The following is a 22,577-nucleotide window of genomic DNA, read 5'->3' on the forward strand; positions in this document are numbered from 1 at the left end:
TGATCTGCAGCCTTCAGCGTAGGTTGACTGGAGAGAAAACAAAATGACAGGCACGAAAATGTGAGGAAATCATCTCCTGCGCTTCAGAGATGGGTGTCGGACAGGGATAGTGTTTTGAGGATGTGCTCATTTCGTTCATCCGTCTCATGCCTTTTTCATCTGTTTATGGATTATTATTATCATCATCATCATCACTGCTGCTGTGATTATTATTAGGCCAGGCGGAGGAACATGGGGCTGTGCTACAGTCTGCGGCCCCGGCTATTCGGGGATCTGAGCGGAACCATTTCCAGCGCGAACTCAGAGCCGGAGCAGCCGCCCGATCTGCTCATCCCGTCGCGGGGTGTCGGGGAATCTCGGCGCGACGAGTCCGGGGGGAACAAGCCGTCTCCGGCTCCACTCCAGACGCACACGTACCAGTGGGACGCGGCCGGTAAAACCCCGCTCGGGGAGCGCAGGCTCGGGGGAGACGCCACCGCCGATGGAGCGCTCATCCAGAACGGAGGAGGCAACAAGGCCCCGGCAACCGTGAAGGACCGCAGCCGGAGGCTTCACCTCCTGCCCACATCCAGCCACAAAGCCAAGAACCTGGACAGACCCGTGGAGGAGAAGGAGGCCGAGAAGGAGGCGCGGAAAGTCAGCAAGAACATCGACCGCGTCCTCAAAGAGCTCAAAAGGGAATATAAACAAACCCACAGACTGCTGTTACTGGGTAAGATCACGGGCTGGAACCGCACACGCAGCTCTCTCCTCCACTATCCGCACCACATCTCTCTCTCTTTCCTTCTCATCACATCATTTACACACAATAAGTTTTATTTCTAAACCTCACTAATGACGCCGTCTCCTTCAAGTCACGTGACCGCCAGGCGTCAACGCGCAGAACCGGAAACAACTCGGAAAGCAGGCGAGCAGATTTCCGACCGAGTTGTTTTTGTTTGTTTGTAAACTAGATGCAAATTCCAGCTCGCTCTCAGGCTTTATCAGAACATGGGACGGAAATAAACCTTCATGGAAAGGATGAAAAGAAAATCTGAAAGTTTTTTTTTTGTTCCCCCCTCCCTCACTGAATTTAACATCATAATGCAGCATGTTCAGTCTTAAATATATTCAAATTAAATTAAAAGTCCCTGTCTGCAAGCGTGTCAGTGATTTGTTTTTAATAATCATCATCAAAAAAAAAAATATATATATATAAACTTATTTGCTTTGTGCTGGTGCTCCTAGATTATTCAAGGCCGAGGTCACGGTATTTCACCGACTTTAAGCTGGTAAATCATACATTTATTTTTTCTTTCCCAAATTCTAACAGAAAACGAGAGCGCCCGAAAGGCTTCCGAGCCGAGCCGCCATTTTGAATCCTCATTCACGGCTGTAATGCAAATGGCTTCCTCCTCGGTATACAAGTGCACTTCCATGGCAGGAAAAAACTACATTGTGCCGCCTATGTAGTCCCCTATTTATACAAATAGGAGTCATTCAGGATTCAGCCATGTTTTTGCTCGGCGTTAGCAGCAGTTAGAGGTTTTTATCTTTCTCCTGAAATGTTTTATTTCTTCTTCCTCAGGGTAGTAAAACTCACTTTCGCTGTGAACACTGTCGTTATCGCTATCCATGCTGTAAAATTAATGCTGTTCTCCTGAGAAATGCTGGCAAAAATTTATAAGATTTTTGATAATCTTATAAATAAATCTTTTATAAAAAAAAAAAAGATAAATGTTGACAAATTCTACTATGTTTGTTGTTGTGAACGAGCGAGTTGCGAGAGGTCCATAACCGGGGTCCGTACTGTAGGATACAGACCCGCTCGCCAGCCAATCAGGGCGCAGGATTTGGACTGCGAAAAAAATAAATGTTATTTACCAGCTTAAGGTCGGTCCGTATCGTGAAACACCGTGACCGAGGTCAGTATTCAAGGCCGAGGTCACGGTATTTCACCATACGGACCGACCTTAAGCTGGTAAATAACATTTATTTTTTCTTTCCCAAATTCTAACAGAAAACAAGAGCGCCCGAAAGGGAAAACCGAGCCGAGCCGCCATTTTGAATCCTCATTCACGGCTGTAATGCAAATGGCTTCCTCCTCGGTATACAAGTGCACTTCCATGGCAGGAAAAAAACTACATTGTGCCGCCTATGTAGTCCCCTATTTATACAAATAGGAGCCATTCAGGATTCAGCCATGTTTTTGCTCGGTGTTAGCAGCAGTTAGAGGTTTTTAGCTTTCTCCTGAAATGTTTTCTTTTATTTCTTCTTCCTCAGGGGAGTAAAACTCACTTTCGCTGTGAACACTGTCGTTATCGCGATCCATGCTGTAAAATTAATGCTGTTCTCCTGAGAAATGCTGGCAAACATTTATAAGATTTTTGATAATCTTATAAATAAATCTTATTAAAAAAAAGATAAATGTTGACAAAAAATTCTACTATGTTTGTTGTTGTTGTGAACGCGCGAGTTGGCAGAGGTCCATAACCGGGGTCCGTACTGTAGGATACAGACCGGCTCGCCAGCCAATCAGAGCGCAGGATTTGGACTGCGAAAAAAATAAATAAATGTTATTTAGCAGCTGGGAGGTCTGTATGGTGAAATACCGTGACCGAGGTCAGTATTCAAGGCCGAGGTCACGGTATTTCACCATACGGACCGACCTTTAAGCTGGTAAATAATATATTTATTTTTTTCTTTCCCAAATTCTAACAGAAAACAAGAGCGCCCGAAAGGGAAAACCGAGCCGAGCCGCCATTTTGAATCCTCATTCACGGCTGTAATGCAAATGGCTTCCTCCTCGGTATACAAGTGCACTTCCATGGCAGGAAAAAAACTACATTGTGCCGCCTATGTAGTCCCCTATTTATACAAATAGGAGTCATTCAGGATTCAGCCATGTTTTTGCTCGGCGTTAGCAACAGTTACAGGTTTTTAGCTTTCTCCTGAAATGTTTTCTTTTATTTCTTCTTCCTCAGGGTAGTAAAACTCGCTTTCGCTGTGAACACTGTCGTTATCGCTATCCATGCTGTAAAATTAATGCTGTTCTCCTGAGAAATGCTGGCAAAAATTTATAAGATTTTTGATAATCTTATAAATAAATCTTTTATAAAAAAAAAAAGATAAATGTTGACAAAAAATTCTACTATGTTTGTTGTTGTTGTGAACGAGCGAGTTGGCAGAGGTCCATAACCGGGGTCCGTACTGTAGGATACAGACCGGCTCGCCAGCCAATCAGAGCGCAGGATTTGGACTGCGAAAAAAATAAATAAATGTTATTTAGCAGCTGGGAGGTCTGTATGGTGAAATACCGTGACCGAGGTCAGTATTCAAGGCCGAGGTCACGGTATTTCACCATACGGACCGACCTTTAAGCTGGTAAATAATATATTTATTTTTTTCTTTCCCAAATTCTAACAGAAAACAAGAGCGCCCGAAAGGGAAAACCGAGCCGAGCCGCCATTTTGAATCCTCATTCACGGCTGTAATGCAAATGGCTTCCTCCTCGGTATACAAGTGCACTTCCATGGCAGGAAAAAAACTACATTGTGCCGCCTATGTAGTCCCCTATTTATACAAATAGGAGTCATTCAGGATTCAGCCATGTTTTTGCTCGGCGTTAGCAACAGTTACAGGTTTTTAGCTTTCTCCTGAAATGTTTTCTTTTATTTCTTCTTCCTCAGGGTAGTAAAACTCGCTTTCGCTGTGAACACTGTCGTTATCGCTATCCATGCTGTAAAATTAATGCTGTTCTCCTGAGAAATGCTGGCAAAAATTTATAAGATTTTTGATAATCTTATAAATAAATCTTTTATAAAAAAAAAAAGATAAATGTTGACAAAAAATTCTACTATGTTTGTTGTTGTTGTGAACGAGCGAGTTGGCAGAGGTCCATAACCGGGGTCCGTACTGTAGGATACAGACCGGCTCGCCAGCCAATCAGAGCGCAGGATTTGGACTGCGAAAAAAATAAATAAATGTTATTTAGCAGCTGGGAGGTCTGTATGGTGAAATACCGTGACCGAGGTCAGTATTCAAGGCCGAGGTCACGGTATTTCACCATACGGACCGACCTTTAAGCTGGTAAATAATATATTTATTTATTTATTTCCCAAATTCTAACAGAAAACGAGAGCGCCCGAAAGGGAAAACCGAGCCGAGCCGCCATTTTGAATCCTCATTCACGGCTGTAATGCAAATGGCTTCCTCCTCGGTATACAAGTGCACTTCCATTAGGGTGGTCCCCAAATTTTTTTTTTTAGGATTTTGTTCCGACCACCTTTGCTTTTTTTTTTACATTGCCTAAAAGAAGTTATTGTGCGAAATTTGGTTAAGATTGAACAATGTTTAGAGGTGCCACAAAGCCATTAAAGTTTTCACTCGACACAATATAAAATAATGTGGCTTATTAACTGTTTCATATTAATACAAACAATACAGTAATATAACTTCCTGTGTTCAAAGCAACAATAGCTATTACTAGTCTGTGATTTTCTAAACCCTTCAGTATTCTGGTATCTTGTGGAGATAAAAGAACACACTAAAGACTTCTCTAGCAGAAGGAAGCTTTCTCCCAGACAGTTCCTTGGAAGTGCGACCAGTTAACCAAACATAATTGTCCTTTCTGGTTTTGTGCTTTGCACCACCGGTATTACTTGTATTACTGTTGCTCGCCATCTGAAAAGCATAGAAAAAAAAACATTCACAACTTCATCAGCATATTACAATCAGTGCTCGTTGTTTAAGAACCCCTTAGTGCATGAAAGTTAACCTTCTATCAGTCTATAAACTCTTCCTGCCTCTTCTTTTTCATAGAAGTGGCATATTCCCTCTAGAACTGTGACTTTTTGGGGGTTTGAGATCTTCTCTGCAACAGTCTACGCCAGACCTGGGCATTTTACAGCCCGCGGGCCGCATCCGGCCCTTTGGTTCATTCTGACCGGCCCGCGTAAGGTTAATTAGAAATTACAAAATAAACGTATTTTCAAATTTTACCCCATGCATGGACTGAATGTGCATTGCTTTTATTTTGAAGTTGTGTTCAACAAAACGCAATGCGGGCGACATGAAATTCCACGAAACCTAATCCCGCGATAACTACTTCCGTAATTTGTCCAGACCAACCACAAACTTGTATGTCATCCTTCAAACGATCCAGCCAATCACATAGTGTGACGTCACCAGCAGGCGCCGGAGCCCGAGCCGATCTGTAGATCTGATACCTACACCGAATCGACGTTTTCAGTGATGAAGTTTAACAAATCCAGGTATAGACCCTCTCTCACCGATGATCATCTGTCAGCTGTGCTTCGCACCTCCACCTCAGACATTCAACCTGACTCTGATGCACTCGTTAAAGACCAACAGAGACTAGATTTCTCTCACTGAACAAATAAAAAACTGAAAAACACCAAATGAGGTGATTAGACTACAAATGTGGGCATCATTATTATAATATGATGTATCTTGCTTGATATTTGGAGTAGAAAGACAATATTGTGATGTCTTTATTGTGTTTTGGGGTGAATGTGACTGAAAAAAAATGGTACAAACGTTGACGTTTTGTTAACCATTGTTTTGGGAAATTTGATTGAATAAATGACATTTTTTGTAAGGCAACCTCGTTTTTTCCATACTCTTACCAGTTTGTAAAAACAATGTTTATTTACTGCTTTATATAAAGAAATACAATTAATATTATGCAGAATTTAGTTCAGCCTTTTGGTCCGGCCCTCCACAAAATTTTCTGTTTCTCATGTGGCCCCATGGAAAAAATAATTGCCCACCCCTGGTCTACGCACCAACTAATGTTAATGGCTTAACCTGATTTGCAACCTCGTGTGGCGCCTCTAAATATTAACCAATTTTTCTGAAATTTTGTTTGTTGCCTTCTTTTAGCCTATGTAAAAAAATGGTAGGGTGGTCGGAATGTTTTGGTAAAAAAATTTTTTTTCCCATACATTTCGGGACCACCCTGACTTCCATGGCAGGAAAAAAACTACATTTTGCCGCCTATGTAGTCCCCTATTTATACAAATTGGAGTCATTCAGGATTCAGCCATGTTTTTGCTCAGCGTTAGCAACAGTTAGAGGTTTTTAGCTTTCTCCTGAAATGTTTTCTTTTATTTATTCTTCCTCAGGGTAGTAAAACTCGCTTTCGCTGTGAACACTGTCGTTATCGCTATCCATGCTGTAAAATTAATGCTGTTCTCCTGAGAAATGCTGGCAAACATATATAAGATTTTTGATAATCTTATAAATAAATCTTTTAAAAAAAGATAAATGTTGACAAAAATTGCGACTGTTTGTTGTTGTGAACAAGCGAGTTGGCAGAGGTGCATAACCGGGGTCCGTAACCGGGGTCCGTACTGTAGGATACGGACCCACTCGCCAGCCAATCAGAGCGCAGGATTTGGACTGCGAAAAAAATAAATATATATTATTTACCAGCTGGGAGGTCCGTATGGTGAAATACCGTGACCGAGGTCTTGAAAGTACTGAGCGAGGCCCTCTGGGCCGAGGTCAGTATTCAAGGCCGAGGTCACGGTATTTCACCATACGGACCGACCTTAAGCTGGTAAATAATATATTTATTTTTTTCTTTCCCAAATTCTAACAGAAAACGAGAGCGCCCGAAAGGGAAAACCGAGCCGAGCCGCCATTTTGAATCCTCATTCACGGCTGTAATGCAAATGGCTTCCTCCTCGCTATACAAGTGCACTTCCATTCGGGTGGTCCCCAAAATTTTTTTTTAGGATTTTGTTACGACCACCTTACCTTTTTTTTTAAATTGCCTAAAAGAAGTTATTGTGCGAAATTTGGTTAAGATTGTTCAATGTTTAGAGGTGCCACAAAGCCATTAAAGTTTTCACTCGACACAATATAAAATAATGTGGCTTATTAACTGTTTCATATTAATACAAACAATACAGTAATATAACTTCCTGGGTTCAAAGCAACAATAGCTATTACTAGTCTGTGATTTTCTAAACCCTTCGGTATTCTGGTATCTTGTGGAGATAAAAGAACACACTAAAGACTTCTCGAGCAGAAGGAAGCTTTCTCCCAGACAGTTCCTTGGAAGTGGGACCAGTTAACCAAACATAATTGTCCTTTCTGGTTTTGTGCTTTGCACCACCGGTATTACTTGTATTACTGTTGCTCGCCATCTGAAAAACATAGAAAAAAAAAACATTCACAACTTCATCAGCATATTACGATCAGTGCTCGTTGTTTAAGAACCCCTTAGTGCATGAAAGTTAACCTTCTATCAGTCTATAAACTCTTCCTGCCTCTTCTTTTTCATAGAAGTGGCATATTCCCTCTAGAACTGTGACTTTTTGGGGGTTTGAGATCGTCTCTGCAACAGTCTACGCACCAACTAATGTTAATGGCTTAACCCGATTTGCAACCTCGTGTGGCGCCTCTAAATATTAACCAATTTTTCTGAAATTTTGTTTGTTGCCTTCTTTTAGCCTATGTAAAAAAATGGTAGGGTGGTCGGAATGTTTTGGTAAAAAAAAATTTTTTCCCATACATTTCGGGACCACCCTGACTTCCATGGCAGGAAAAAAACTACATTTTGCCGCCTATGTAGTCCCCTATTTATACAAATCGGAGTCATTCAGGATTCAGCCATGTTTTTGCTCGGCGTTAGCAACAGTTACAGGTTTTTAGCTTTCTCCTGAAATGTTTTCTTTTATTTCTTCTTCCTCAGGGGAGTAAAACTCACTTTCGCTGTGAACACTGTCGTTATCGCTATCCATGCTGTAAAATTAATGCTGTTCTCCTGAGAAATGCTGGCAAACATTTATATTTTTGATAATCTTATAAATAAATCTTTAAAAAAAAAGATAAATGTTGACAAAAATTGCGACTCTGTTTGTTGTTGTTGTGAGCGAGCGAGTCGGCAGAGGGCCGTACCCAGGGTCCGTATCGTATGATACAGACCCGCTCGCCAGCCAATCAGAGCGCGGGATTTGATGGAAACCAGACCGTGAAAAAAAAATTAATTATCTTATTTTATTTGCTTAAACTATTACTAACATCCTGGATTATTCTTTTCAGCAAAGTTATTCAACTCCAAAAAAAAATCTAAATTAGTGTATTCGGACATAGGTATTTCCCGCAATCCTTGCCCATTTACTTCAGGAAGCAGTTTAAAAGTTTTTTGTTTGTTTGTTTATTGAATAAAATGCCAAACAACACAATCATGCGATCTTAAATATAAACAAGTGTCTGATTTGTCTTCGGATATAATTAGATCTTTAATCGTACTCACAGAACAAATCGATGAGTAGCATCGGGCAGGCAGAGGAGGATTGATTTTATTTCACATTTTGAGAGATGATAAAAATATAAACACTCTCTCGTATTTACATTTGGTTTTAGGAATAACATCTCAGACTGCAGGTTTGGGATTTCTTTCATTCAAACTTAAATGACAAAATCTAGCCAGGGAACATGTTTCCACGCAAAAAAGCCTCAATTCCAATCATTAGATTAGATTAGAATTTTTTTTCAGATTCCAGAAAGCTCGACTTGCCAAATTCGACCCGTGTGACCCGATTTCACTCTTCGGTAAAAGCTCGGCGTTGATGTTCTTCTAAAATCTGATGTGGCTTTCTACGTCTCGGATAAGGACGAGGCTTTCCAGAAACGCAGGATCGTTGCATATGTTTTATTATATGATGATGTATTATAGGAAGAAGGGAATACAAGAAGATTTTGAATGTCTGTATGTAGCTCGGGGTTTGGCAGAGCTTTGACAGATGATCTCCAAAGGTTTGGGAGAAATTTGGTTGATTTTTTTTTTTTCTGCTAAATATCATTGCGCGGTGGGATTGAGCCCGCATGTCATCACAGCCTGAAGAGAGTGATGCAGCAGCGCTTTAGTCTGTACAGTTCTCTCGCTTCCTCGTATGGTCTTGTTCATTCTGCTCAACCAATTTAGCGTTCATGCAAATACCGCCATCATCTCGGAGATTGCTAACCAGCTGAGCCAAGACTCAACCGTATCGTCTAGCTGCGTTGCATTCTGGGACTCTGAGTCTGTTTGCACCAACTTTGGCCCTGGATTACTCATTACGATGATGTTGAACGTTGCTGGAAGATGGTGCGTCGGCCAAGAAGCTTCAGATATAAACACATTTAATGTGTATCATGATGTGTTAGCGTCATGGAATTTTCCATCTTTGAAACAAGACGCGGTTAGTTTACAGAATATCAAAAGCTCAGTGGAGAAATCCATACAGCATGTCCAGTCCGGTCAGGTCTCGCGCACCTCTTTGCAGTGTTGCAGCGTATCTTCGGAATTGAACTTTGCTTCCCCTGTAACTCGGTTTTATCATTCACTAGGGTTGAACTTTGTTTCTGGAGTTCCCTTACTGCATGAAGCACAGAATGATCACGCAATAGTGATGGATCACAAAGAATGATGTTTTTAATTTTTGGTCCAATTTCATTTTCATATTGAAGTATTAAGCCCAAAGGTTTTGTTAAAGGAGACACTTTACCTGCATCGATTCAGGATTTTCTAAATTAAAAAAACCCCCTAAACCGTGAGCTTTTGTTTCCCAATGAGTCATTTAATCCACTGGGACAATGAGCAGGATGACGCGTTTATGAATCTTGGCATGATTTTGCTGTCGGAGATAAAAATTATACAAAGTAAACAAATTCCCTGGAGAGGAGATCAGAGGTCTTCGAATTTGTAATGCGAGGTGATTTAGTGCCACTGCAAACAAATACAGTCGACGACAAAGTTTCTGACAACGCAAGAACCATCTTTAAATATTTATGTCCTGCCTCGACGGTCATCGAAAAGCCAACCGACAGGAGGAAGTTAAACAGATACGGTAGTCGTGATGGCAAAGTAAAGCATCAACATGCTTCAGAAAAGACAAAAAATGTCCTTATTGCCTCAAGCTCACTTGTTTGTGCTGACGCGAGCCCATTTTCTGCACGAGAAATTTCATTTCCAGATGGCGTCGGTTGATGTCGTAAACTCCATACTCATTTTCCTGAATCGTAGAGCTACCGTTAGAGGATCTTTATAATCTGACATGGAGAACACAATTTATCAGACAGTCTCGTCCAGAATTTTATCAGGACCATCTCATGCGTGTGAGCGATCTCTTTGGAGCTCATTTACACATCGAACGTTTTCAATATACATAATTCTTTGATAAATCTTTGGCTCGGGCAAGCGTTTGGAAGTTTTGTGGAACTTTGACGCAAAAATGGACAAGCTGGAGATTTAAAGCTCGTGTTTGTGATACTTTGATGGTGGTTGCTGGGTTTTCATGATTCTTGTGAGAAGATTCATGACAAAATGATCATTATCGAGAGTCCAGGATTGTTTTTATTGTTCATTCAGCGAATTCGGAAGCAAGTTCCTCACACGGCGAGATCCTCCTCCGGCGTCGTATCAGACGGGCGTCAAGTGATAAGTCTCGGAGATGATGCGAACGTGTCATGACACGGGTTCTTGTGACAAGCTTCGACTTCTTCAGGAAGCTGATATTAAACAAAAAGTGTGAGAATGCTGTTGCATCAGGATTAAAAAAAGAAAACGGGAAACGCAAGGCAGTGCGACACGGCCGCGACGTGGAGCATCTTAATCATACCTCAGCACTGCTAAATGATCCATTCTGACTGGTCAGAAGTTAGGTGTTAATTACTTTTCGAGAATCGTAGCTCTGACGGTCATGCAACTGGAAATCGCCTGTATAATAACGAGCACGTTCATGTACCTTATCTTTTACACGTGAACCCTCTACGTAATGCCGGGATCGGACTCCACGATGGTGTCAGAAATTCTTGACGTGTCTTCGTCGGTAGACTGGCAACGTGACAAGTTTGACCCCGACCAGTCATCGTTCATGTCGTCGGAAAGGAGGGTCAAGAAATCACGTCAGTCATCGCTGCAGAAACGTGATGGGTCAACGAACACGTCGTTGGTGTTAGGGAGTTAGTTGTCGGGCGTCTCAGACGCCACGTTGCTGTCGTTCTTGATTTTCGTGCTGTATTTCGGCCTGAAGGTGAAAATTAGTCATCCATGATAAATGCGTGTCAAAATTTGTGTCTGATATAAAAAAAACCAGGTGTATTTCTTGATGACGGAGATGTTTTTTGGAAAGAGGTGTTGATTCGGGGCGGCACGATGGTGTAGTGGTTAGCACTGTCGCCTCACAGCAAGAAGGTCCGGGTTCGAGCCCCGGGGCCGGCGAGGGCCTTTCTGTGCAGAGTTTGCATGTTCTCCCCGTGTCCGCGTGGGTTTCCTCCGGGTGCTCCGGTTTCCCCCACAGTCCAAAGACATGCAGGTTAGGTTAACTGGTGACTCTAAATTGAGCGTAGGTGTGAATGTGAGTGTGAATGGTTGTCTGTGTCTATGTGTCAGCCCTGTGATGACCTGGCGACTTGTCCAGGGTGTACCCCGCCTTTCGCCCGTAGTCAGCTGGGATAGGCTCCAGCTCGCCTGCGACCCTGTAGAACAGGATAAAGCAGCTACAGATGATATGAGATGAGGTGTTGATGGAAGGAGTCTCCGGTTGTAGGTTTTCCAGTTATCTTAATTTTTTCGAAAATGGCATTAGCTAGGTCATGAGCAGTGCCTGGTTTCCTCCAGACGTTTGGATTTTATCGAAAATCCAAATGATATTGGATTCTTCAAGAACAATAGAACAAGCTGTGGGGTTTTTTTTTGGTCTTTTTAATTTTGAGAGAGAAAAGGGAAGCTGGTGTAACGCCAAGTAGATAAAAAGTAAAAGAAGAAGAAGAAGAAGCAGAAGAAGAATAAAATACTTTAGGACGTGCTGTTGTGAGAAAATGAGCATCTTCTGGGAGGGAACAGGAAGTCCGCTTCATCACATCACATCACATCACACCACTGTTGGATTTATTTTTTCCTCCTATAACAGCTAGACAGAGTGTTTTATTTCTTCCTTGAGGTTCATGGTTGTTCTCCATGCTGTCAAGCAGCCTCACAAAGAGCTATTAAATTAAAATTCCTTCAGGAGTCATGTGAAAACTCCAGAAATAGAAACCTGTGATTTTTGTCATTCTGTCACATGAATCTTTCTCCTCAAATGCTCACTGTTTAGCTCTACGAGTACCATGTGGCATGTAAAACGCATTTTTCCTTTCTGTCTGTCTGTCTGTCTGTCTGTCTGAGTGCCATAACAGAACCATGAGAATGACATCGAGTTAAATATTTGCACACTCTCCCTCTGTGAATTGTCTGTGTCGCGACTGGAGAGAGGGAGAGAGAGAGGGGGGGGAAGTTGGTTTTTTTTTTTCCATTGCGCGTTTAAGCGAAGGAATACGGCGTCCCGAAAACACCCCTTTTCCGGATGTTTGGCCGTTTATGAATGTGGGCGATACCATAGCGGAAAGGAAAGGAGGGGGGGTTGTGTTCACACAAGCTAATGGACGACAGTAAACAGTAGCATAAAGGGGAAACTCTGACAACGCCAAGGTTGCAGTGTGTGTTCGTGTTGACTGGAATGAAAAAGGGTTTTAAACTGGCTTGATAACGAGGTTCTTCATCCATCATGTTTTACAAAGCGCCCCTCTGTTAAGCGCTGAGGTATGACGGCACCAAAATAGCCGTTGGTCCTCAGATTGATGGAGCAGAGTTCCAGTCCTTTGTCAGAGTCCCTCGTTTCAGCGATGAACTAAAATGTCTCCAGAGCTCTTTCAGTAACGCGAGATTAAGGCCAAAGGGACCATCAGAGTGCTCAGAAAAACCCATGCTGGAGTTTGTGGTGCTTTCGAGAAGCAAAATGAAGTGAAAAAAATAAACAAAAGACACATTTTGTCAGTACTTCTGAAGAACCCTGGTTCTGCTCGGCCGTACTGTCATTCCAGATGTTCCAGATGCATTCACATTATCGACCAATTCACTTTTTGACTGGGTTCTGACGTGGATGGTTAGCACGGTCGCCTCACAGCAAGAAGGTTCCGGGTTCGAACCCAGCGGCCAGCGAGGGCCTTTCTGTGTGGACTTTGCATGTTCTCCCCGTGTCCGGGTGCTCCGGTTTCCCCCACAGTCCAAAGACATGCAGTTAGGTTGACGTGCCCTTGAGCGAGGTACCGAACCCCTGACTGCTCCCCGGGCGCTGTAGTGTGGCTGCCCACTGCTCTGAGTGTGTGTGTGTGTGTGTGTGTGTGTGTTCACTGCTTCAGATGGGTTAAATGCAGAGGATGCTTGAAGTGTGCATGTGACGGATAATAAAGAATAAAATCCGAAACGCATCCAATAGCTGGCATTATTCGATCCATGTTCACCGCGCTCTGATTGGCAAGGCTATCAGCTCATATACCCTGAGTAGAGAAAAACAAAATGGCGGCACGCATCAAGTCAGAAAAATCACTTGGTTATCAAGTATTTAAAAGAAACTGAAATAGCTGAAAGAATTTCAGTGTCTCTTCCTCCCTTTTCCACACTCCAGCCCAGTAGGTGGCGGTAATGCACCTTTAACCGCCAAAAAGAAAAACAAAATGGCGGCGTGTGTTGCTGAACCAACCGAGGACAAAATAAAAACTTTACTTGAAAACAAAACCCCAAAAAAAGCAACAAAATATGGAATGAAAGGTAAGCGTGTATTATTGCGATTTTTTTTTTTAAATAATTTTTTCAACATTATTACTGTCGCATTTTTCACAAATTGCGACTGTCATTTCGCCGGTTTGTTTCCATTCTGAGCGGAAATGATTTTGTCGGACGTTTTGTATCAAGTTTTTATTTATCGAATTTGCACAATATAAAAATAAAAATGCTGTGTTTTCTCAAAATCCCGTGAACGTGGATAGAATAAAACAGTTATTTCACTCAATCTCGTCGTACCCGGATTATAGCTGACTCGGTGCTCCGCGCCTCGTCGTCTCTCGGCTCAGGTACGACTCGATTTCTTGGAATAACCGTTAAACGGACACCGTTAAATCTCGACGCTCAAATCCGACTTTCGTGTTCGTTGTGAAGTTCTCATCATCGTTGTTATGCGGCGATTTTTGTTTCCAAATGGCAATCGATCGTGAAACATACAGAGTCCGGAAGAAATGAATCATCTTATCAGTTTACATGGCTGCGTTTACATTGTAGGACTTTGTTGTGTATATATTTTTTTCTTTTGTCCCCTTCTGTTTACATGTACGTAAGATCTGATCAATATCCGATTCCTGTGTTCACATCATTCCCGGTCACCTCTTTATATTTTGCCTTAAGACCTTTAATTGGAGCAGGATTGTCTCAGAGCCTAATCTAGGGCGTGTAATGCACGATAATACGCGTTTTTTTAATCTGTCTGTCGCACATCCACTTTTTGGGCACGAGAGTGATATCGCGTATCTATTCATTTTGTCGCACATTTATAAGTAGAGAGCGTGTAGTCGCGTTTTACTGAATCTTGTGCGTATCAATTTGTCAGCACCAGCTAGCGAGCACTGCGGTAAATATAGCGTTGTTTACACACCTATCGGAAAGGACCGAAGTATTCCGAATGGTTTATTTAGCGGGTAAAACAGTTTTGTGAACTATTATATCATTGGTCACTGAACCGGAAGACAGTGTATCTCAACCAATCGTGTGAAGTGTTTTAAAAATACCCAAAAGCACACGGCATATCGTTCTGTCTCATCCAAACATAACATTCAGACCCTCCAGGATTTCGCGATTTGCAACATCAACGCAAATTCAACCAATCCCCGCGATTCAGGGCGGTGTTGCAATTCTGTCCAATCACCGCAACTTTCCCGCAAATTTGACCAATCGTTGGCGTCGTCTTGCGGTGACGTCGACAAACTACCTTCCGCCTTACTTCCGTGTATACGTTCAAGAGAAGCAGCATGTGCGCAGTGTTGCCAGATTGGGCGGTTTTAAGTGCATTTTGGCGGGTTTTGAACACAATAGGCTGGAAAACGTCAGCAGTATCTGGCAACACTGCATGAATAGGCTTAAATTCTGTTACTGAAAGTGTGTTATGTTTACAGTGAAGGACTGTGCGCACTTTATTTTTTTTTTTAACTTAATACAAGAAATGAATGGATGCCAACATTTTTGCCAAAATGGTATTTTATTTTCCATTGTTTAGGCAGCTTCAGCATCATACTGTGAGATTCTGTTCAAATTGTTTTTTTCTTCTATGAAGCCTGAGCCATTTATTTTATTAGTTTATAATTATTGTTTAATTTGGTCTTCAGGAGAGACTGCCTGCACACAGTACTAGTATTAATAGTTTTTTTTTCTTACATGAAAGCTGAGGCATTTATATTATATTTGAAGGTAACTTCATGTTGTGCTGTGAGGTTCTCTGCACTTTAACTTTTGAACCAACAGGTGCATTTGGATAAGTAAAGCCTATTTTTCTGCATTTTTGTAGTCCTGGTAATCTTACACATTCTACATGATTGCTAGTTTTTTTTTTTTTTTGAGTAATTTGTTTAATTTTTCTTGTTGAAAGTTCAATTTAGTATTATGTTAATGATATTCTAAAAGTAAAGATTAATAAAACTGTTCTGTTTATAGATGTACTCTTGAAAATATCTACCAATGTATTACTGATTTTTCTGTCCCCACTAACTGGAACAAATGAGGGATATTTTTACCCATGTTAATATTTTCTGTCCCGTTTCTACAACTAGTGAGGGATCCGTCCCCTATTTTCAAATTCCTAGATTAGGCTCTGTTGTCTGGAGGTAAGATGATCGTGCCATGCTTCGAGAGCGTCCTCATTTCTCAATTTGCTTTCTGTATCTTTTCGAGAATATTCTATCATCAGCTCAGCTCAGTCTTCAAAATTCATCATTTTCCAAATGATCACAATTTTAACACTATTTCTGTTAATCGTCGACTTTGTGTGACTGTTTGTTTAGGCGCTGGAGAATCAGGAAAAAGCACCATTGTGAAACAGATGAGAATTCTTCACGTGAACGGTTTTAACGCAGAGTAAGTGGACTTTTATTTTGAATCCATTTCACATCTAACGCTGGAAATATCTTGTTTTTTTCCATTATACAGTAGGTGGTGGTGATTTTGAAGTGCGTTCATTCAGCTCCGTGACGTGACTATGTTCATAGATAGAAATGAAAAATGTACACGAAACGTATCTGAAAAGATAAGTGAAATATTTTAAATTCCATGAGTTCAGCGAGACATTGGATCTTTTTCCTGATGATCACAGGAAATGAAAATCTCTTCAGTCGTTGAAGAAGTCGGACTGGGATTGCGACAGAATGTTGTCTTAAACGTTGGGCGTGTTCGAATAAATAAACCACAGGTTTATCCAGCAGACTATTTCGCAGAAGCCTTGACGATCTTTGACCCTTTCCTGCTGCGATGCAGCTGTGACCTGAATACGAAGCGTTTTTTTGTTTTTTTTCAGCCAGACACAATGCAAATAAAATTTACCTGTCGAAAAAGCAAACTCACTGAAGGGGAAAGGTCACAGGGTGTGAAAGACGTTTGCATCTCGAGTGAGCTGACTTTCATTTTCTGACTTTGTCCAGGTGAGCATGTGTTGTGAATGCACGAGCCTCTTGTGAGCCAAGTGGGCGGGGCTATGAGGTCTTTAGGTATTAAAAAAAAATGGTGTTCGCATCACTTCAGGGTTTTTTCCGCTGCTTCTTCGTGTTGCTTGGCAAACTTGTGGAAAACGAACAGCTGTCTTGCTGTTTGATCAACGCTGCAGTGAAAATGGAAACGAATTTATTGATTTTTCTGTTTTTGTGTCTGTTTGTCCGCAGAGAAAAGAGACAGAAGATCCAAGACATCCGGAAAAACGTGAAGGATGCGATAGTGGTAAGTGGGCTACGAGGTGATTTATGTTATCCTGTGACAGTGTTGTTTTGTTTGAAGTTGTGACATGACAGAAGCAGAGTTTGGCATTTGACGTATTTTTTTTATTTAATTTTTTTCTTGAATTAAGTCTACAGTACAACTGATCTGATCGAATGCTTACTTTGTGTCCTAGACGATAGTGTCAGCAATGAGCACTTTAATTCCACCTGTCCCTCTCGCCAACCCGGAGGACCAGTTTAGGATCGATTACATCAACAGCATAGCACCGCTGTCGGATTTTGACTACCCGCAGGTAAGGGACGAGTTCGATATGTCGGACCAAAAGGTATTCCGATCGTTGTTGGATCTCGTTTATGACTTTTCGCAGTGTTGTAGTCGAGTCGCGAAACCTTGAGTCGGAGAACGAGACTCCACCCGCACTATTTGACGGTGGCTGCTGCTTCCTTTACGTGAAAGCGTCTCTGCTACTGTGTCGGACTAACGTTCCTGCTCGACCGCCCCATTTTAGTGAACAGGCTACAGATAAAAAGCTTGTTCATCGCTCAGCAAGCCCCGCCCACTCTCAACAGGGCAAATAACATGAGAGACGGTTAACACTAGCTAGTTCATCGCTCAGCAAGCAAGCCCCGCCCACTCTCAACAGAGCAATGAACATAGCGTGTCACTTCCTTCTCTGGGTGGAGTCTCGCCAAATGGCGATTGAAGTTCAAGGTCGTCCCCGTCGTCTCCTCGATAGTTTTTCTACATATGGAACACATATTGTCGCAGTGCATTTTTTTTTTCCCCACTGCACGAGAAGTCTGTATAAGCAAAGCGGACAATCCTAGTCTAGCGGCGTCTCTCCAGGCATTTTAATGCCGTTAACATTAGTTTGTTCCTGAACATGACGTAAGGACAGGTGAATGTTCGTTCTCTTGCATGGAATTAGTATAAAATGAATGTAGATGTAAATATAAATATCTTTCGCCAAATTATTATTGCATGTTGGAAAAAAAATAAAGAAAAAAATCCAAGTCCTCGTCTCCAGTTTACGAGTCTAAATGCGGTTAATGCACGAGTCCTGGACTCTAGTACTACAAGCCTGATCTTTCGTCAATTTTTGAGGAAATTTGCTCAGCATCAGTCTTGCTTGGAACGCTCCAAAAGATGAATTGAAGAGCGCGACGGTATAAAAATGCGACGCCGTGTTACAATAGCGCTGTTGACTTAGCCTGGGCCCGCCCATCCTAAGCGTGACGCAACACGAGGGCCTGTTGCGAGCTTAGTCTGGCCAGGCAAGCTATCTACAGCTCTTCCAAGCTCCCGAAAAATCGGGAACCAATCAACTTTGAGCATCTCCAACGGCCCTGGGTAGAGGCGTGTTCAAGGCAGTGACGTAGTAGAACTGCGACCGGAAGCCATAGATTGTTTACAGAATCTATGCCGGAAGCGCTTCATTCACTAGAAACATTACGAACATAGAGCAAGTTCTCATTGAAAACGGAGCAAAGAGCAGCCCTGGAGGTATTTATTGAAAGGAAGGACGTTTTCGCCTTGCTCCCGACCGGCTTCGGTAAGAGTTTAATCTACCAGTTAGCCCCGTCGCATCGCATACGTCAGAGGAAAGAGTGATGTGATTGGTTTAAGCTTCGTCACAGCCTTTTCTGGCTTCGACCAGTAGCAAACTGAGGCATTTCAGGGAGGCGGGTCAACCACAGGCTCTGGGAAACGGTTTGGCTTAATATCTTGGCCAGACCAATAGCTCGGAGAGCTTTGAAGTCGCGTTAGCCAGGCTACTGTTGACTGGCTCTAGATTCTGATTTCCCAGAAGGTCTTGATGAATTTTCTTTCGTATAAATACGCAGGTGATTATTGGAAATCGCGCATGCTGATTGGTCGAAAGATTCAGATTATTTCTCGATAGTCACCTCGAGCGACTCGGCAAAATGGCGGCCAGTCTCTTCATAAGTGAGGAAGAATTAGAAACGATGAAAGAAAACGCTGTTCCTACGGTAAATACACTAAAGACGCGACGAAGTTTGGTCGAAAACCATTCAAAGGGAAGACGGAACTGTGATTTATTTTACGTGACACAAGTCTGCGCCGCAAAGTTATTACGTTGACATGCCGCTTTTGAGGATTAAAATTGTTTTTTTCTATCATCACCTGCGTATTTATACGAAAACAAATCTCCGCCTCAGGATCAGTGAATAATAACCTCGACTTGATCCTCGACTCAATTATTATTCACGTCACCTTCAGTCAAAAGTTGTTAAATAACAGCAGCAGTTCTGGTCGTCATCCAGCAGCAAATCACAGGTTCATATTAACGCACGTTGTCCTATATTATCGTTACTATGGAGCACTTGCATGTGACGTCACAGCCGATCCAGATTGTGACAGACGCCATCTTGTCGGTCAAACGCCATATTTCCGCCTTCTACTTCTACCTTTTCTGGAAAACCCTACTATATACAATTCTACTACAACGGCTGCGGCTACAAGCTCTCCCTACCTGTGCACGTTTTTTATGTTTTTTGTGTGTATTTTTGCGTGTTGTTCGTCTGTACCGGACTTCAATATCCACTACAACCGTATGGACTTACTGGACATGGGTTTCCAGCAGAAAATGATGGTTTGTAGCGATTTCCATCGCATGCACAGCATTCCGGACGAGATAGCGAGACCAGCGGGGTCTCCGTGGATTGTTATCGGAAGCAAAGCGAAGGAGGCGGCGTCGGGAGCGGAAGCAAAAGCGAGGCTGCAGGCAGAGCCAGCCTGTTGACTAAGCTCAGAAAACAGCTACTCAAATCTCCACTGCTAAGCCTCTACCTCTCCAACGCCAGATCCATGGCAAACAAGACGGACGATTTGGAATTACAGCTGGAATTACCTTATTCTATTCTATAATCGGCTGGTCAGTGCTATACTCAATACTTAAGTGACTTACCCGTCCAATGAGGATTCTTGTTTACAAGATGCCACATCTGAGTCGGTGACAAATCCTGAATTTCTGTAAAGATAACTGTCCAGAGATTTATAAGCACGCAGTGCTTCACCACTGAACAGTGAGGTAATTATACACGTCTGGGTATTCCGCTGGCAGTTCAAAATCCACTGACACGGTCGTGAAAACTCCGTCCGGTAAGCCATAAGGGTCACTAATCTGTAGATCGTTTATTTTAGACATATATCTAATTATCTGTTCATTAGAAAAATGAGCCGTGTAGTCCGTCGGTTGAAATTGATCCATTCTGTACACGAGTGCAGCAGTATTCAGCGGTGCTTTTTACCGACAAGATGGCGGCTGTGTACTTTCCAGTCACGTGACTGCAAGATCTCTATAGTAATAGTTTACACAAGGAATTCTATGCTCGATGAAGACTAAGAATCAATTGATGGAAAGGGGGGGGTAATGTCAGCATTGATGTGGATTTGGTGTTTATGGAAGGAGTCTCCAGTGTCGGTAGGTTGTCCATTCACCACGGGAAAGTCTTCCAGACAGGAGTTTATACCGTACTTTTTTGCTTTTTCTTTCTTTTGTCATTTTTCATCCTTAACCTGGAGAGCAATTAAAACCGGCTTTCGAGCTTTGTGTGTGTCATTTGACGTTTCCGCTTTGTGGTTTCTCAACCACACGCGAGCTGATCCGACCTCGGAACCGAGGCGACTAAGCGTTATCACCATATGCACACGATCGTGCGCGGTTCTCTGCGCTGGTGTAAACTCGACATGTAGTTTAACACTGACCAGACGCGACCTGACGGTTTATTTATACAACGTGTGTCTTCTGCACAGGAGTTTTTTGACCATGCCAAGAAACTTTGGGATGACGAAGGAGTCAAAGCGTGCTACGAGAGATCCAACGAGTACCAGCTCATCGACTGTGCACATTAGTAAGTTCTCTTTTCTAATATGCTGTTTTTTTCTATCATAGCAAGTAACTCGGAGGGATCTGGACGGCAGACGCTCACATGATTTAAAATCTTCCGGTTAACAGATTCGGGAATGTTTGATGTTTTTTCAATGAACGTTTTGTAAAAGGAGTCTCCAGTCTCAGCACCAGGAAGTCAAGTTTTCTGATGTGACAAGCTGCATTTTTTTTTTTGAATCTGTGATAACTTGAGCAATAGCAGGAAGTAATGTTTCGTTGCCGTTTCACAACACTAAATGTCACTATGAATGGATAAATCAGTGTGTAATTGGAAACTAAAATGTAATAAAGTGCAAGTTAACCCCATTGTTGAGCATTTCCCACTTCCCTTTAACTTAATTCCTTATTTTTCATGCTGGGAATCATTGTCAATCGGAGTAAACTTTCAAATCGGTCCTGAAAACCACATTGACCCTGACTAGAATAAAATAATTCGCCGAAGATGAATGCACATTGTCCTGCAGGATCCGAGTCCCAATGCAAACCTTTAATCAGGGGCTCCGAAACAAAAGGGAGCCTTTGAGCAAGTCAGATAGACAGCATGTGTGAGAATTCAAAGAAAGAGTGTGTGTGTGTTAGAGAGAGAGGGAGAGAGTGAAGCAATGCTGGATTTTCCAGTGGCCGTGTTGTGTACAGTTCTTCTATTTCCAATCCCCTCTCTTCGTGGCACCCTCCCAGAGCTTATATAAAAGCGCCATGGAGCCAGAGCAAACACTGGCTATTTATAGCAACTGCACTGCAGAGCACAAACTGTTTGAGTGGCCACATGTGTGTGTGCGTGCAGTCAAATCAAAGTGAGTATCCTGGCAATGTGCTGTAAACAAAGGAAGGTCAGGAAGCGAAGCTCAGGTACGGTACATTTTGTGTGTGTGTGTCTTTGACTGGAATGAACACATTCATCAAGGCGCACCAATTAAATTTATCGGAGTAAAATTTGTCAAAGGGTTGGCGCAAGAGCGGAAACTTGTTCAGCATTTGATCCCTCCTCTACACGAGACGACACTATGGCAGGCCAGTTGCAAACTGTTTGGAGCAAACTCCTGATGATGAAATGTCTCATCAACTTGGCCAGTCCTAAAAATAAGTACGATGCTTATGAAGAACATAAAATGGATGTTGAACGTATTTATGTCGACCTCGAACAATTCTGGCCGTCCTGTCCCAGATGATCAGCTTGGGAAAAGAACTAACTCCTGATGCACTGGACAAACATGACCGTTTCGGGTTGGGAGACGGTTCTCGTCCATTCACGAGCTCGTAAAAAAAAAAGTGCCTGTCTGAGTCATCACTGTGCCCCTGTGCATGTTTGTTGAGATTGAATTGGGTTTGTGTATGATGTGAGAAGGGTCTTTGAATCCTCTTCAAGGCGTGAGGTCAGTTGATTGGACGTGTTTTGTGGGGTGGGGGGACGAGGAGCGTGTGTGAGGTTGCTATTTGAACCTGCTCTTGAAAATTTCTGATCAAACCTGGTCACTCGTGCAGACCCTCATGACCAATCCTGCTGACTTCTGCAATCACTCTTGACGATTCTTGCCTGCTCCCAACCACTCCCTCTGACGCATTTAACCATTCCGGACCACTCATGAAAAAATTCCTGCTCCCGCCATAGACACACTGTCCGACTTCGCAGACACTCTTGACCCATCCTGCTGGCTCACACAGACACTCAGGACTAACCTTGACTGCTACCACCGATAATCTTGGCCAATCTCTCCTGCTCCTGCAGAACATTTTGACCAATCCTGCCTATTCCCACAGACATCTTTGTCCAATCCCACTTGTTCCTGCCAACAGTGTCCCCAAAAGAGATATTCTTGACTGAGACTACCCATTCTTGCCCACGCTGTCTTTGTAGTAGACACTATTGACCCACGCTCATGC

The 22,577-nt window shown here is 42.6% G+C and overlaps 1 protein-coding gene across 1 annotated transcript in view; it reads left to right on the forward strand.

The window, feature by feature from the left end:
* gnal2 (guanine nucleotide binding protein (G protein), alpha activating activity polypeptide, olfactory type 2) overlaps window positions 1–22,577 on the forward strand; it is a 38,705-nt gene continuing 16,128 nt past the window's right edge. The window contains exons 1-5 of the mRNA XM_060921006.1: window positions 1–712; window positions 15,859–15,931; window positions 16,729–16,783; window positions 16,956–17,075; window positions 20,561–20,658. Coding sequence (XP_060776989.1) covers window positions 232–712; window positions 15,859–15,931; window positions 16,729–16,783; window positions 16,956–17,075; window positions 20,561–20,658 — 827 coding nt within the window. The 5' untranslated portion in view covers window positions 1–231. The remainder of the gene's footprint in view (window positions 713–15,858; window positions 15,932–16,728; window positions 16,784–16,955; window positions 17,076–20,560; window positions 20,659–22,577) is intronic.

This window comes from Neoarius graeffei, chromosome 5, assembly GCF_027579695.1.
Source record: "Neoarius graeffei isolate fNeoGra1 chromosome 5, fNeoGra1.pri, whole genome shotgun sequence".
Taxonomy (NCBI): Eukaryota; Metazoa; Chordata; class Actinopteri; order Siluriformes; family Ariidae; genus Neoarius; species Neoarius graeffei.